Here is a 12067-nt window from a genome sequence, read left to right on the forward strand (position 1 = left end):
CGGAGGTGCCATATGCACTAACTCAAAACAATATCCCACAAAACACAGGTGGGAAAAAGGCTACCTAAATATGATCCCCAATTAGAAGCAACGATTACCAGATGCCTCTAATTGGGAACCATACCAAGCACACCAACATAGAAATAAATATACTAGATCACCCCCTAGTCACGCCCTGACCTACTACACCATAGAGAACCAAGGGCTCTCTATGGTCAGGGCGTGACACATGTCAAATACGCCGAACACAACAGGTGTAGACCTTACCGTGAAATACTTACTTACAAGCCCTTAACCAACAATGCAGATTTTTTTTTTAAAGTAAGTGACAAAATATTTTTTTTAGGGCCTTCCTCTGACACCGCCTGTTATAGATGTCCTGGATGGCAGGACGCTTGGCCCCAGTGATATGCTTGGCCCAATAAACTACCCTCTGTAGCACCTTGCGGTCGTATGCCGAGAAGTTGCCATACCAAGTGGTGATGTAACCAGTCAGGATGCTCTTGATGTTGCAGCTGTAGAACTTTTTGAGGATCTGAGGACCCATGTCAAATCTTCAGTGTCCTGAGGGGGACTACTGGAGAAGGAGGACCAAGCACGCCCCCATTCTCATCGACGGGGCTGTAGTGGAGCAGGTTGAGAGCTTCAAGTTCCTTGGTGTCCACATCACAAACAAACTAACACGGTGCAAGCACACCAAGATAGTCGTGAAGACGGCACGACAAAATCTCAGGAGACTGAAAAGATTTGGCATGGGTCCTCAGATCATCAAAAGGTTCTACAGCTGCAGCATTGAGATCATCCTGACTGGTTGCATCAGTGCCTGGTATGGCAACTGCTCGGCCTCCAACCGCAAGGCACTACAGAGGGTAGTGCGTACGGCCAAGTACATCACTGGGGCCTTGCTTCCTGCCATCCAGGACCTCTATACCACCCGGTGTCAGAGGAATTATTTATTTATTTTATTTCTTATTCATATTTTTTTTTAGGTCTTAATTTGATATCAAATATTTTTCTATTTGTTGTTTATTTTGTGTAATATTTTATTTTTTAAAAGTTAATATTTGTATAATTTTTTTAGCTGCCTTGTTGGTTTAGAGCATTTCACTTCAAAGCCTGTTGTATTCGGCACATGTGACAAATACGATTTGATTTGAGTTGAATAGGCGTTGTTGTGTGCTCTTCACAACGGTCTTGGTGTCCGGCAACATGTAGGTTGTGTTACGTCTGTTTGGTCTCCACGTAAGAACTATCTAGTCTAGTGTAAATTCCATATTCATTACTGTAGTTGACTCTCTGTCCCTCCTGTCCCTGTCCGACAGATCCAAGACATTGTGGTGGAGATGGGACAGGCAGACGGGACTCAACGGGAGAGTCGCACAGCCAAGGACGCTCTGCTACTCTGGTGCCAGATGAAGACTGCCGGGTGAGTAAAAAAAAGACTAATCCAAAGCAATTTCCAGAAACTGTCAGTATTGACAGAGAAACTTGGTGGCCCATGTGACAATAGAAACCACATAAAGAAATGAGAGGCCCACACACAGAATATTGCTACTCCCCCCATCCCCTATATACAACACTTCAACATATAGGCCTTCAAAAGTCTTTGTCAGGTCAGTAGAACCCACAGCCCTGATCTTGCCAACACCATGCTCTCACTCACTGAGACATTGGAACCACAAAAGGATCAATGATCAGGGTTGCTTGGATAAAGCCAGGTTCATTAGGGATCAGTGTATGTTATTAGTCCTGTTAGCTACTGGGATCCGTTTGGGATTGAGGCCAGTCCATGACATTGACTCTTTGTCTGTCCTGTTTCTACAGATATCCAAACGTAAACATCACCAACTTCACCACCAGTTGGAAAGACGGAATGGCGTTCAGCGCTCTCATACACAAACACCGGTAAGAGAAGATAGAATCACATATCATCCACAATAGCTGTGCCAGAATGATGCCATTGGTTACAACCTGGTTGTAACAGAACCATATACACTATATATACAAAAGTATGTGGACACCCATTCAAATTAGTGGATTTGGCTGTTTCAGCCACACCCGTTGCTGACAGGTGTATAAAATCAAGCACACAGCTATGCAAACATTGTCAGTAGAATGGCCTTACTGAAGAGCTCAGACTTTCAACGTAGCACCGTCATAGGATGCCACCTTTCCAACAAGTCAGTTTGTCACATTTCTGCCCTGCTGGAGCTGCTATGGTAAACTGTAAGTGTTATTTTGAAGTGAAAAGTCTAGGAGCAACAACGGCTCAGCCGCGAAGTGGTAGGCCACACAAGCTCATAGAACGGGACCGCCGAATGCTGAAGCACATAACGTGTAAATATAATTTGTCCTCGGTTGCAACACTCACTACCGTGTTCCAAACTGCCTCTGGAGCAACAGCAGCACAAGAACTGTTCATTGGGAGCTTCATGAAATGTGTTTCAATGGCCGAGCAGCTGCACACAAGCCTAAGATCACCATGCGCAATGCCGAGCATCGACTGAAGTGGTGTAAATCTCGCTGCCATTGGACTCTGGAGCAGTGGAAACACGTTCTCTGGCATTATGAATCTGGCTTTACCATCTGGTGGTCCAATGGATGAATCAAACGTGAAAGAAATCTTAATGCTACAAGATACAATGACTTTGTAGACGATTCTGTGCTTCCAACTTTGTGGCAGCACTTTGGGGAAGGCCCTTTATTGTTTCAGCATGACAATGCCCCTGGGGTACAAAGTGAGGTCTGTACAGAAATGGTCTGTCGAGATCAGTGGGGAAGAACTTGACTGGCCTGCACAGAGCACTGACCTCAACCCAATTGAGCACCTTTGGGATGAATTGGAAAGCCGACTGCGGAACAAGCCTAATCGCCTAAAATCAGTGCCTGACCTCTCTAATGCTCTTGTGACTGAATGGAAGCAAGTCCCCACAGCAATGTTCTCTCTCTCTCTCACTCTCTCTCTCTCTCTCTCGCTCTCTCTCACACTCTGTCTCTCTCTCTTTCTTTATCTCGCTCTCTCTCACTCTAATTCAATTGAATGGCTTTATTGGCATGGAAAACATATGTTTACATTGCCAAAACAAGTGAAATAGATAATAAACAAAAGTGAAGAAAAAAACCCATTACAATCACAACATTTCCAAAAGAATAAAAACATTTCAAATATCATATCTACATACAGTGTTGTAATGATGTGCAAATAGTTAAATTACAAAAGGGAAAATAAATCAATGTCAATATAGGTTGTATTTATAATAGTGTTTGTTCTTCACTGGTTGCACTTTTCTTGGCTGCCCTTTTCAGGTCACAAGTCTTGCTGCTGTGATTGATCTGATTGATCTGTGTAATCTGAGGGAAATATGTTTCTCTAATATGGTCATACATTTGGCAAGAGGTTAGGAAGTGCAACTCAGTTTCCATCTCATTTTGTGGGCAGTGTGCACATAGCCTGTCTTCTCTTAAGAGCCAGGTCTGACTTTGGCAGCCTTTCTCAATAGCAAGGCTATGCTCACTGAGTCTGTACATAGTCAAAGATTTCCTTAATTTTGGGTCAATCACAGTGGTCAGATATTCTGCCATTGTGTGATCTCTGTTCAGGGCCAAATAGCATTCTAGTTTCCTCTGTTTTCAATGGGTCAAGTAATTATCTTTTTGTTTTCTCATGATTTGGTTGGGTCTAATTGTGATGCTGTCCTGGGTCTTTGTGGGGTCTGTTTGTGTTTGTGAATTTAGCCCCAGGACCAGCTTGCTTAGGGGGCTGTTCTCCAGATTAATTTGTCTGTAGGTGACGGCTTTGTTATGGAAGGTTTGGGAATCGCTTCCTTTTAGGTGGTTGTAGAATTTAACGTCTCTTTTCTGGATGTTGATCATTAGCGGGTATCGGCCTAATTCTGCTCTGCATTCATTATTTGGTGTTTTACATAATACACCGAGGATATTTTTGCAGAATTCTGTATGCAATGTCTCAATTTGGTGTTTGTCCCATTAAAAAAAAAAATCTTGGTTGGTGGGCAGACCCCAGACCTCAAAACCATGAAGGGCAATAGGTTCTATAACTGATCCTCATTGTTATGTCTGTCTCTCTCAAGGCCAGACCTGGTGGACTATAGTGGCCTGAAGAGGTCCAATCCAACCCATAACCTTCAGAATGCCTTCAATGTAGCAGAGCAGACGCTTGGAGTAGCAAAACTGTTAGACCCTGAAGGTGAGTGACAATGTGCTGTTCCCTCATCTAGAACTAAGAACCGGTTTCCTGGACCCAGATTAAGCCAAGTCATGGACTAAAAAGCATACTCAATGGAACATCTCAGTAGAAAATCCTTTTCAGTCCAGAACCCTCTGTTCGGTAAACCGGCCCTTTCAGATCTTTATGGGCTGAGCTCAAGGTGATCTTCTAGTTCTGACTGTCTGTCTGTATTACAGATGTGTTCACAGAGAACCCAGATGAGAAGTCCATCATCACATATGTTGTGGCTTTCTACCACTACTTCTCCAAAATGAAGGCACTAGCGGTGGAGGGGAAGAGAGTTGGCAAGGTGAGGATGGGATAAATAATGCTGTGTGTGTGTGTGTGTGTGTGTGTGTGTGTGTGTGTGTGTGTGTGTGTGTGTGTGTGTGTAAATCTGTGCATTGTTTCATGTGACAGTATTACACCCTAGTGTTTGAGTAACCTAACCCTCTGCATCCATCCTCTAGGTACTAGACCATGCCATAGAGACAGAGAAGATGATTGACAAGTACGAAACCCTGTCGTCAGACCTGCTGACATGGATACAGCAGACCATCATCATCCTGAACAACCGTAAACTGGCAAACTCTCTGACCGGGGTCCAACAGCAGCTCCAATCCTTCAACTCCTACCGCATAGTGGAGAAACCCCCCAAGTCAGTCACATCAACCTGCCGTATTACTCTATGGCTCAACTAGGGCACAATTCCAGAAACGTTCCCGAAAAAGAAATCTAGGTTTTCCAGAAAACCTTCAGGTTTCTTGTAACTTCGAAACTGGGAATTTCCCCCATCTTTTAAAATAAGACGTTCTTTTTCTGGTTCTGACACATCGTTTATTGTTTTGTCTGTGATGTTCCAGGTTCCAGGAGAAAGGTAATCTGGAGGTGCTGCTGTTCACCATCCAGAGTCGTATGAGAGCCAACAACCAGAGAGTCTATACCCCCAAGGAGGGGGCTCTAGTGGCTGATCTCAACAGGGTAAGGAATATAAGCTTGCAGGAATACTAAAATGGGAGGTAAGTTTAATCTAGTGGGCTGGTTCAGGACTTACTTACGCTATGGGGTGTCATCAGAATGCAGGAATGGAGGAGATCGAGGCAGTAGATTGAGTACTGGGTGATTTATTCATGAACAAAGACACAAGAATGACTGAATCTTAACAAAGCCCTACAGTAGCCTGCTGACAGTGAAATAGACTGTCCCTGTCTGTGCATCTCCTCCTCATGGACAGCATCGGATTTGCCACTTTTTGCTGTGAGATGTTACCCCACTCTTCCACCAAGGCACCTGCAAGTTCCCGGACATTTCTGGGGGGAATGGCCCTAGCCTTCACCCTCCAATCCAACAGGTCCCAGACGTGCTCAGTGGGATTGAGATCTGGGCTCTTCGCTGGCCATGGCAGAACACTGACATTCCTGTCTTGCAGGAAATCACTCACAGAACGAGCAGTATGGCTGGTGGCATTGTCATGCTGGAGGGTCATGTCATAACTGTGACCTTAATTGCCTACCGTCTGTAAGCTAAAAACTAACGGTTCTAACGACTGTTCCACAAGTGCATGTTCATTAATTGTTTATGGTTCATTGAAGAAGCATGGGAAACAGTGTTTAAACCCTTTACAATGAAGATCTGTGAAGTTATTTGGATTTTTATGAATTATCTTTGAAAGACCGCATCCTGAAAAAGGGACGTTTCTATTTTTGCTGAGTTTGTTATCAACCATGTTGTCCTCTGCAGGCCTGGGAGCATTTGGAGTGGGCTGAGCATGAGAGGGAACGTGTCCTGAGAGACGAGCTGATTCGTCAGGAGAGACTGGAGCAGATGGCCAGACGCTTCGACAGGAAGGCTTCCATGAGAGAGACCTGGCTACTGGAGAACCAGAGACTGGTGGCACAGGTAAATGTCCACTATTATACACTGGGTGGTTCGAGCCCTGAGTGCTGATTGGCTGGCAGCCATGGTATATCAGACTTAACATGTCCGCTATTATGAACTGGGTGGTTTGAGCCCTGAATGCTGATTGGCTAACAGCCGTGGTATATCAGACCGTAACATGTCCACTATTATACACTTGGTGGTTTGAGCCCTGAATGCTGATTGGCTGACAGCTGCAATTCACCTGAACATAGACAGCCCATAAAAACATAACAAAACAGACATCCACTTCATTTTGGGGCCAATTCAAAGCTGAGACAAGTGCATGCAACTTGGACCTTTGCGTAAATCATTCATTGATGACAGTGGGAGACTTGTGTGAAAACTTGCACAGATCTCAAGTCAGAATACTTACCTGCCCCAAATATTAAGATAGACATATATAACAGTCTCTTCACATCTGAAATACCTTCCACCTTCAGGACAACTTCGGCTACGACCTGCCGGCGGTAGAGGCCGCTAAGAAGAAGCACGACGCCATCGAGACGGACATCGCTGCCTACGAGGAACGCATCCAGGGCATAGTAGCCATCTCTAAAGAGCTGGAGTCTGAGCGTTACCACGACACCAAGCGCATCGACGTGCGTAAGGACAACATACTGAGGCTGTGGGATTACCTACAGGAGCTGCTGAAAGCTCGCAGGGCACGACTGGACAAGAATCTCACCCTGCAGAGGATCTTCCAGGAGATGTTGTACATCATCAACTGGATGGATGGGATGAAGGTACAGTGATAATAGTAATAATACACATAATACAATAACAATATGGCCAAAGCAACTTACAAAATGGAAGATATTGACAGTGATGCATACTGTACTTACTATACCTGGCCCCTGCTGCAATCAAACCCATAACCCTGGTGTTGCAAGCTAACCCATAACCCTGGTGTTGCAAGCTAACCCATAACCATGGTGTTTCAAGCTAACCCATAACCCTGGTGTTTCAAGCTAACCCACAACCCTGGTGTTGCAAGCTAACCCACAACCCTGGTGTTGCAAGCTAACCCACAACCCTGGTGTTGCAAGCTAACCCACAACCCTGGTGTTGCAAGCTATCCCACAACCCTGGTGTTGCAAGCTAACCCACAACCCTGGTGTTGCAAGCTAACCCACAACCCTGGTGTTGCAAGCTAACCCATAACCCTGGTGTTGCAAGCTAACCCACAACCCTGGTGTTTCAATCAAACCGACAACCCTGGTGTTGCAAGCTAACCGACAACCCTGGTGTTGCAAGCTAACCCACAACCCCGGCGTTGCAAGCTAACCCACAACCCTGGCGTTGCAAGCTAACCCACAACCCTGGCGTTGCAAGCTAACCCACAACCCTGGCGTTGCAAGCTAACCCACTAGGCCATTGAAACCAGACACAGCATGGGCCAAGTTATGAATCTGAAAAAAAGCGTTCCACAGGGATGCTGGTCCATTTTGACTCCAATGCTTCCCACAGTTGTGTCACTTTGGCTGGATGTCCTTTGGGTGGTGGACCATTCTTGATACAGACGTGAAACTGTTGAGTGTGAAAAACTAAGCAGCGTTGCAGTTCTTGACACAAACCGGTGCGCCTGGCACCTACTACCATACCCAGTTTACAGGCACCTAAGTATGTTGTCTTGCCTATTCACCCTCTGAATGACACACATACACAATTCATGTCTCAATTGTCAAGGATTAAAAATCCTTCTTCAACCTGTCTTCTCCTCTTCATCTACACTGATTAAAGTGGATTTAACAAGAGACATCAATAAGGATCATAGCTTTCACCTGGATTCAACTGGTCAGTATGTCATGGAAAGAGCAGGTGTTCTTAATGTTTTGTATGCTCAGTGTGTTTGCATACAGTGTAAAACTGCAGAAATACATTACGATAGTTTCCCCCCTGCTCAAGCAAGCTATGCTACAACATTCCTTTGCTAGTTTTGGCCCATCTCAATGAACTAACCTCCTTGCCACCCCACACTTCTGTGCCTGACCTCCCCTCCGCCTCTCCCCCTGACCCCTCACCCCTGACCCTGTGGCATGTCCCCAGGCTCGGCTGCTCTCCCCTGACTTTGGGAAGCACCTGTTGGAGGTGGATGACCTGCTCCAGAAGCATGCTCTGGTGGAGGCCGACATCACTGTGCAGGCAGAAAGAGTTCACGACTCCAACGCGGCTGCTCTCAAGTTTGCCAATAGAGATAGTAAGTGAAGTGCAAGGAACAGTCCTATTGCTTCTACTGTCCCTCTCAGTTACCTGTTATGTACTCGGCCGTACATATCATCTAACAAAAGAGGGTAACACGTTACATTCAATATTTTTTAAGTATACCTTCATGTAAAGTGTAACCCAAATATATCTTCATGTATAGAGTAACCCAAAATACTGTAGATCTTCATGTAAAATGTTACCAAAATATATCTTAATATAGTGTTACCAAAATATATCTTAATATAGTGTTACCAAAATATATCTTAATATAGTGTTACCAAAATATATCTTAATATAGTGTTACCAAAATATATCTTAATATAGTGTTACCAAAATATATCTTAATATAGTGTTACCAAAATATATCTTAATATAGTGTTACCAAAATATATCTTAATATAGTGTTACCAAAATATATCTTCATGTAAAGTGTAACCCAAAATATATTTGAATGTAAAGTATAATCCAACTCTTGTGGTTAGAGTGACCGCCCTGAGATTGGAAAGTGGGGGATCCATTATCACTGCATGTCATGTTTTGACCAACCTCCCCCCTCTCTCTCCCAGGCTACAAGCCCTGTGACCCCCAGGTGATTAAGGACCGGGTGCAGCACCTGGACCTGTGTTACCAGGAGCTGTGTGCCCTTGCGGCCCAACGCCGCGCCCGACTGGAGCAGTCCCGACGCCTCTGGAACTTCTTCTGGGAGGTAGGTAGTCGAGAGGCTGGAAAGAAGGGCTTGCAACTGGAGGGTGGTGCCCTTGAGCGAGGGACTTAACCCCTAAAGTTTTCCACTGGTGCTGCACTGCAGAGGACCATGTCCTCCAAACTCTCTCTCTCTCTCTCTGTGTGTGTATGTGTGTGTCTCAAGGGGTTTGGGATAAAGGAAAAATACAAACGTTAGTGTATCTGAGACAATTGACAATAAAGTATATTATGTCTTATCTCAGATGGCCGAGCTGGAGAGCTGGATCAAGGAGAAAGAGCATATCCTCTCCTCGCTGGACTACGGCAAGGACCTGACCAGTGTGCTGGTCCTGCAGAGCAAACACAGTGCCTTCGAGAACGAGCTGGGGGCTCGCCGTGCACACCTGCAGCAGATACTGGATGAGGGTGATAAGATGATCCAGGCCAGACACTTCGGGGCGCCCCAGGTCAGTTGGTAGAGGGTGCTGGGCTTAGGTTGTAGGGTCAGGGTCGTGGGTTTGATTCCTGCTGGTGTCCCCGTTACTTAAATGTATGCATTCAGTACTTTAAGTCGCTTTGGATAAAATTCTAAATGAAATCTATTTTATTATTGTATGTATTAGGTTGGGGATTGCATGGAGGACGTGATGCGTCAGTGGCAGCAGCTGGAGGAACTGTCAGCGTTCAGAAGGCAGAACCTCCAGGACACCCAGAGGTTCTTTCAGTTCCAGGGAGAGGCTGAAGACCTGAAGGCCTGGCTGCTGGATGCCAAGAGGCAGATGACTAGTGATGACATGGGCCATGATGAGTATACCACCCAGAGGCTGCTGAAGAGACACCGAGACCTCCGGAACGATGTCGCCAGGAACGGAGCCACCATCGATGCTCTGACCAAACAGGTGAATGAATGAACTGACTGACTGACAGAATGGCTGATTGGGGATGTGTCTGAAACGGCACCCTATTCCCAGGGCAAGTAGTTTACTATGTAAGGAGTAGGGTACCATTTCGGACTCACCTTGGTTTGTTTTACTGTACTACTTAACGGTGCAGTTGCTACATCCATTTTTGGATTTAAAAGTGAATGATATGCACCCATCAATTCTTGAAGAATATAACTTATAAATGCCTCATGAGCTTAGTTCAAATATAGTACAAAATATAAGCTGGTTTTACTCCAATGTTTGTAAACAAAGTAAAACGTAAACAAACACTGTATAGCCTAAAACATAGTTAAAACTATAATGTTGATATCATGGATGGTCAGTACTTGCATCCACAGCTCTGTCTTTGAATTTGAGTGGTTACATTTCTCCAGCAATGAATGTATTCGGCAAATACACTTTAAAATCCACTTGAACTTGACCAGGCGGCGGCGCTACCCGAGGAGCTGCGCAACACGCCTGACATCCAGAGACGTCTGAAGGACATCAGAGACCTGTACATGGAGCTAATGTCCCTGTGTGACCTGAGGCAGAAGAAGCTGGATGATACCATGGCCCTCTACACAATCTTCAGTGAGACAGACTCCTGCGAGCTGTGGATGGGCCAGAAGGAGACCTGGTTGGTGGGGCTGGATGTACCGGAGAATCTAGAGGATCTGGAGGTGGTGCAGAACAGGTATCAAATCAAATCAAATCAAATTTTATTTGTCACATACACATGGTTAGCAGATGTTAATGCGAGTGTAGCGAAATGCTTGTGCTTCTAGTTCTGACAATGCAGTAATAACGAGCAAGTAATCTAACTAACAATTCCAAAAAAACTACTGTCTTATACACAGTGTAAGGGGATAAAGAATATGTACATAAGGATATATGAATGAGTGATGGTACAGAGCAGCATAGGCAAGATACAGTAGATGATATCGAGTACAGTATATACATATGAGATAAGTATGTAAACCAAGTGGCATAGTTAAAGTGGCTAGTGATACATGTATTACATAAGGATGCAGTCGATGATATAGAGTACAGTATCAACGTATGCATATGAGATGAACAATGTAGGGTAAGTAACATTATATAAGGTAGCATTGTTTAAAGTGGCTAGTGATATATTTACATCATTTCCCATCAATTCCCATGATTAAAGTGGCTGGAGTAGAGTCAGTGTCATTGACAGTGTGTTGGCAGTAGCCACTCAATGTTAGTGGTGGCTGTTTAACAGTCTGATGGCCTTGAGATAGAAGCTGTTTTTCAGTCTCTCGGTCCCAGCTTTGATGCACCTGTACTGACCTCGCCTTCTGGATGACAGCGGGGTGAACAGGCAGTGGCTCGGGTGGTTGATGTCCTTGATGATCTTTATGCCCTTCCTGTAGCATCGGGTGGTGTAGGTGTCCTAGAGGGCAGGTAGTTTGCCCCCGGTGATGCGTTGTGCAGACCTCACTACCCTCTGGAGAGCCTTACGGTTGAGGGCGGTGCAGTTGCCATACCAGGCGGTGATACAGCCCGCCAGGATGCTCTCGATTGTGCATCTGTAGAAGTTTGTGAGTGCTTTTGGTGACAAGCCGAATTTCTTCAGCCTCCTGAGGTTGAAGAGGCGCTGCTGCGCCTTCCTCACGATGCTGTCTGTGTGAGTGGACCAATTCAGTTTGTCTGTGATGTATATGCCGAGGAACTTAAAACTTGCTACCCTCTCCACTACTGTTCCATCGATGTGGATGGGGGGTGTTCCCTCTGCTGTTTCCTGAAGTCCACAATCATCTCCTTAGTTTTGTTGACGTTGAGTGTGAGGTTATTTTCCTGACACCACACTCCGAGGGCCCTCACCTCCTCCCTGTAGGCCGTCTCGTCGTTGTTGGTAATCAAGCCTACCACTGTTGTGTCGTCCGCAAACTTGATGATTGAGTTGGAGGCGTGCATGACCACGCAGTCGTGGGTGAACAGGGAGTACAGGAGAGGGCTCAGAACGCACCCTTGTGGGGCCCCAGTGTTGAGGATCAGCGGGGAGGAGATGTTGTTGCCTACCCTCACCACCTGGGGCGGCCCGTCAGGAAGTCCAGTACCCAGTTGCACAGGGCGGGGTCGA

At 45.6% G+C, this 12067-nt stretch overlaps 1 protein-coding gene across 1 annotated transcript in view; it reads left to right on the forward strand.

Annotated features, from left to right (window-relative positions):
* LOC112256873 (spectrin beta chain, non-erythrocytic 1-like) overlaps positions 1-12067 on the forward strand; it is a 73666-nt gene that overhangs the window by 33676 nt on the left and 27923 nt on the right. The window contains exons 5-17 of the mRNA XM_042326249.1: positions 1323-1426; positions 1825-1905; positions 4092-4207; positions 4426-4538; positions 4699-4886; positions 5092-5209; positions 5969-6127; positions 6589-6891; positions 8195-8345; positions 8920-9059; positions 9301-9504; positions 9661-9936; positions 10407-10657. Coding sequence (XP_042182183.1) covers positions 1323-1426; positions 1825-1905; positions 4092-4207; positions 4426-4538; positions 4699-4886; positions 5092-5209; positions 5969-6127; positions 6589-6891; positions 8195-8345; positions 8920-9059; positions 9301-9504; positions 9661-9936; positions 10407-10657 — 2204 coding nt within the window. The remainder of the gene's footprint in view (positions 1-1322; positions 1427-1824; positions 1906-4091; positions 4208-4425; positions 4539-4698; positions 4887-5091; positions 5210-5968; positions 6128-6588; positions 6892-8194; positions 8346-8919; positions 9060-9300; positions 9505-9660; positions 9937-10406; positions 10658-12067) is intronic.

The sequence above is a fragment of the Oncorhynchus tshawytscha genome, linkage group LG08 (assembly GCF_018296145.1).
Source record: "Oncorhynchus tshawytscha isolate Ot180627B linkage group LG08, Otsh_v2.0, whole genome shotgun sequence".
In the NCBI taxonomy this organism is placed as follows: domain Eukaryota; kingdom Metazoa; phylum Chordata; class Actinopteri; order Salmoniformes; family Salmonidae; genus Oncorhynchus; species Oncorhynchus tshawytscha.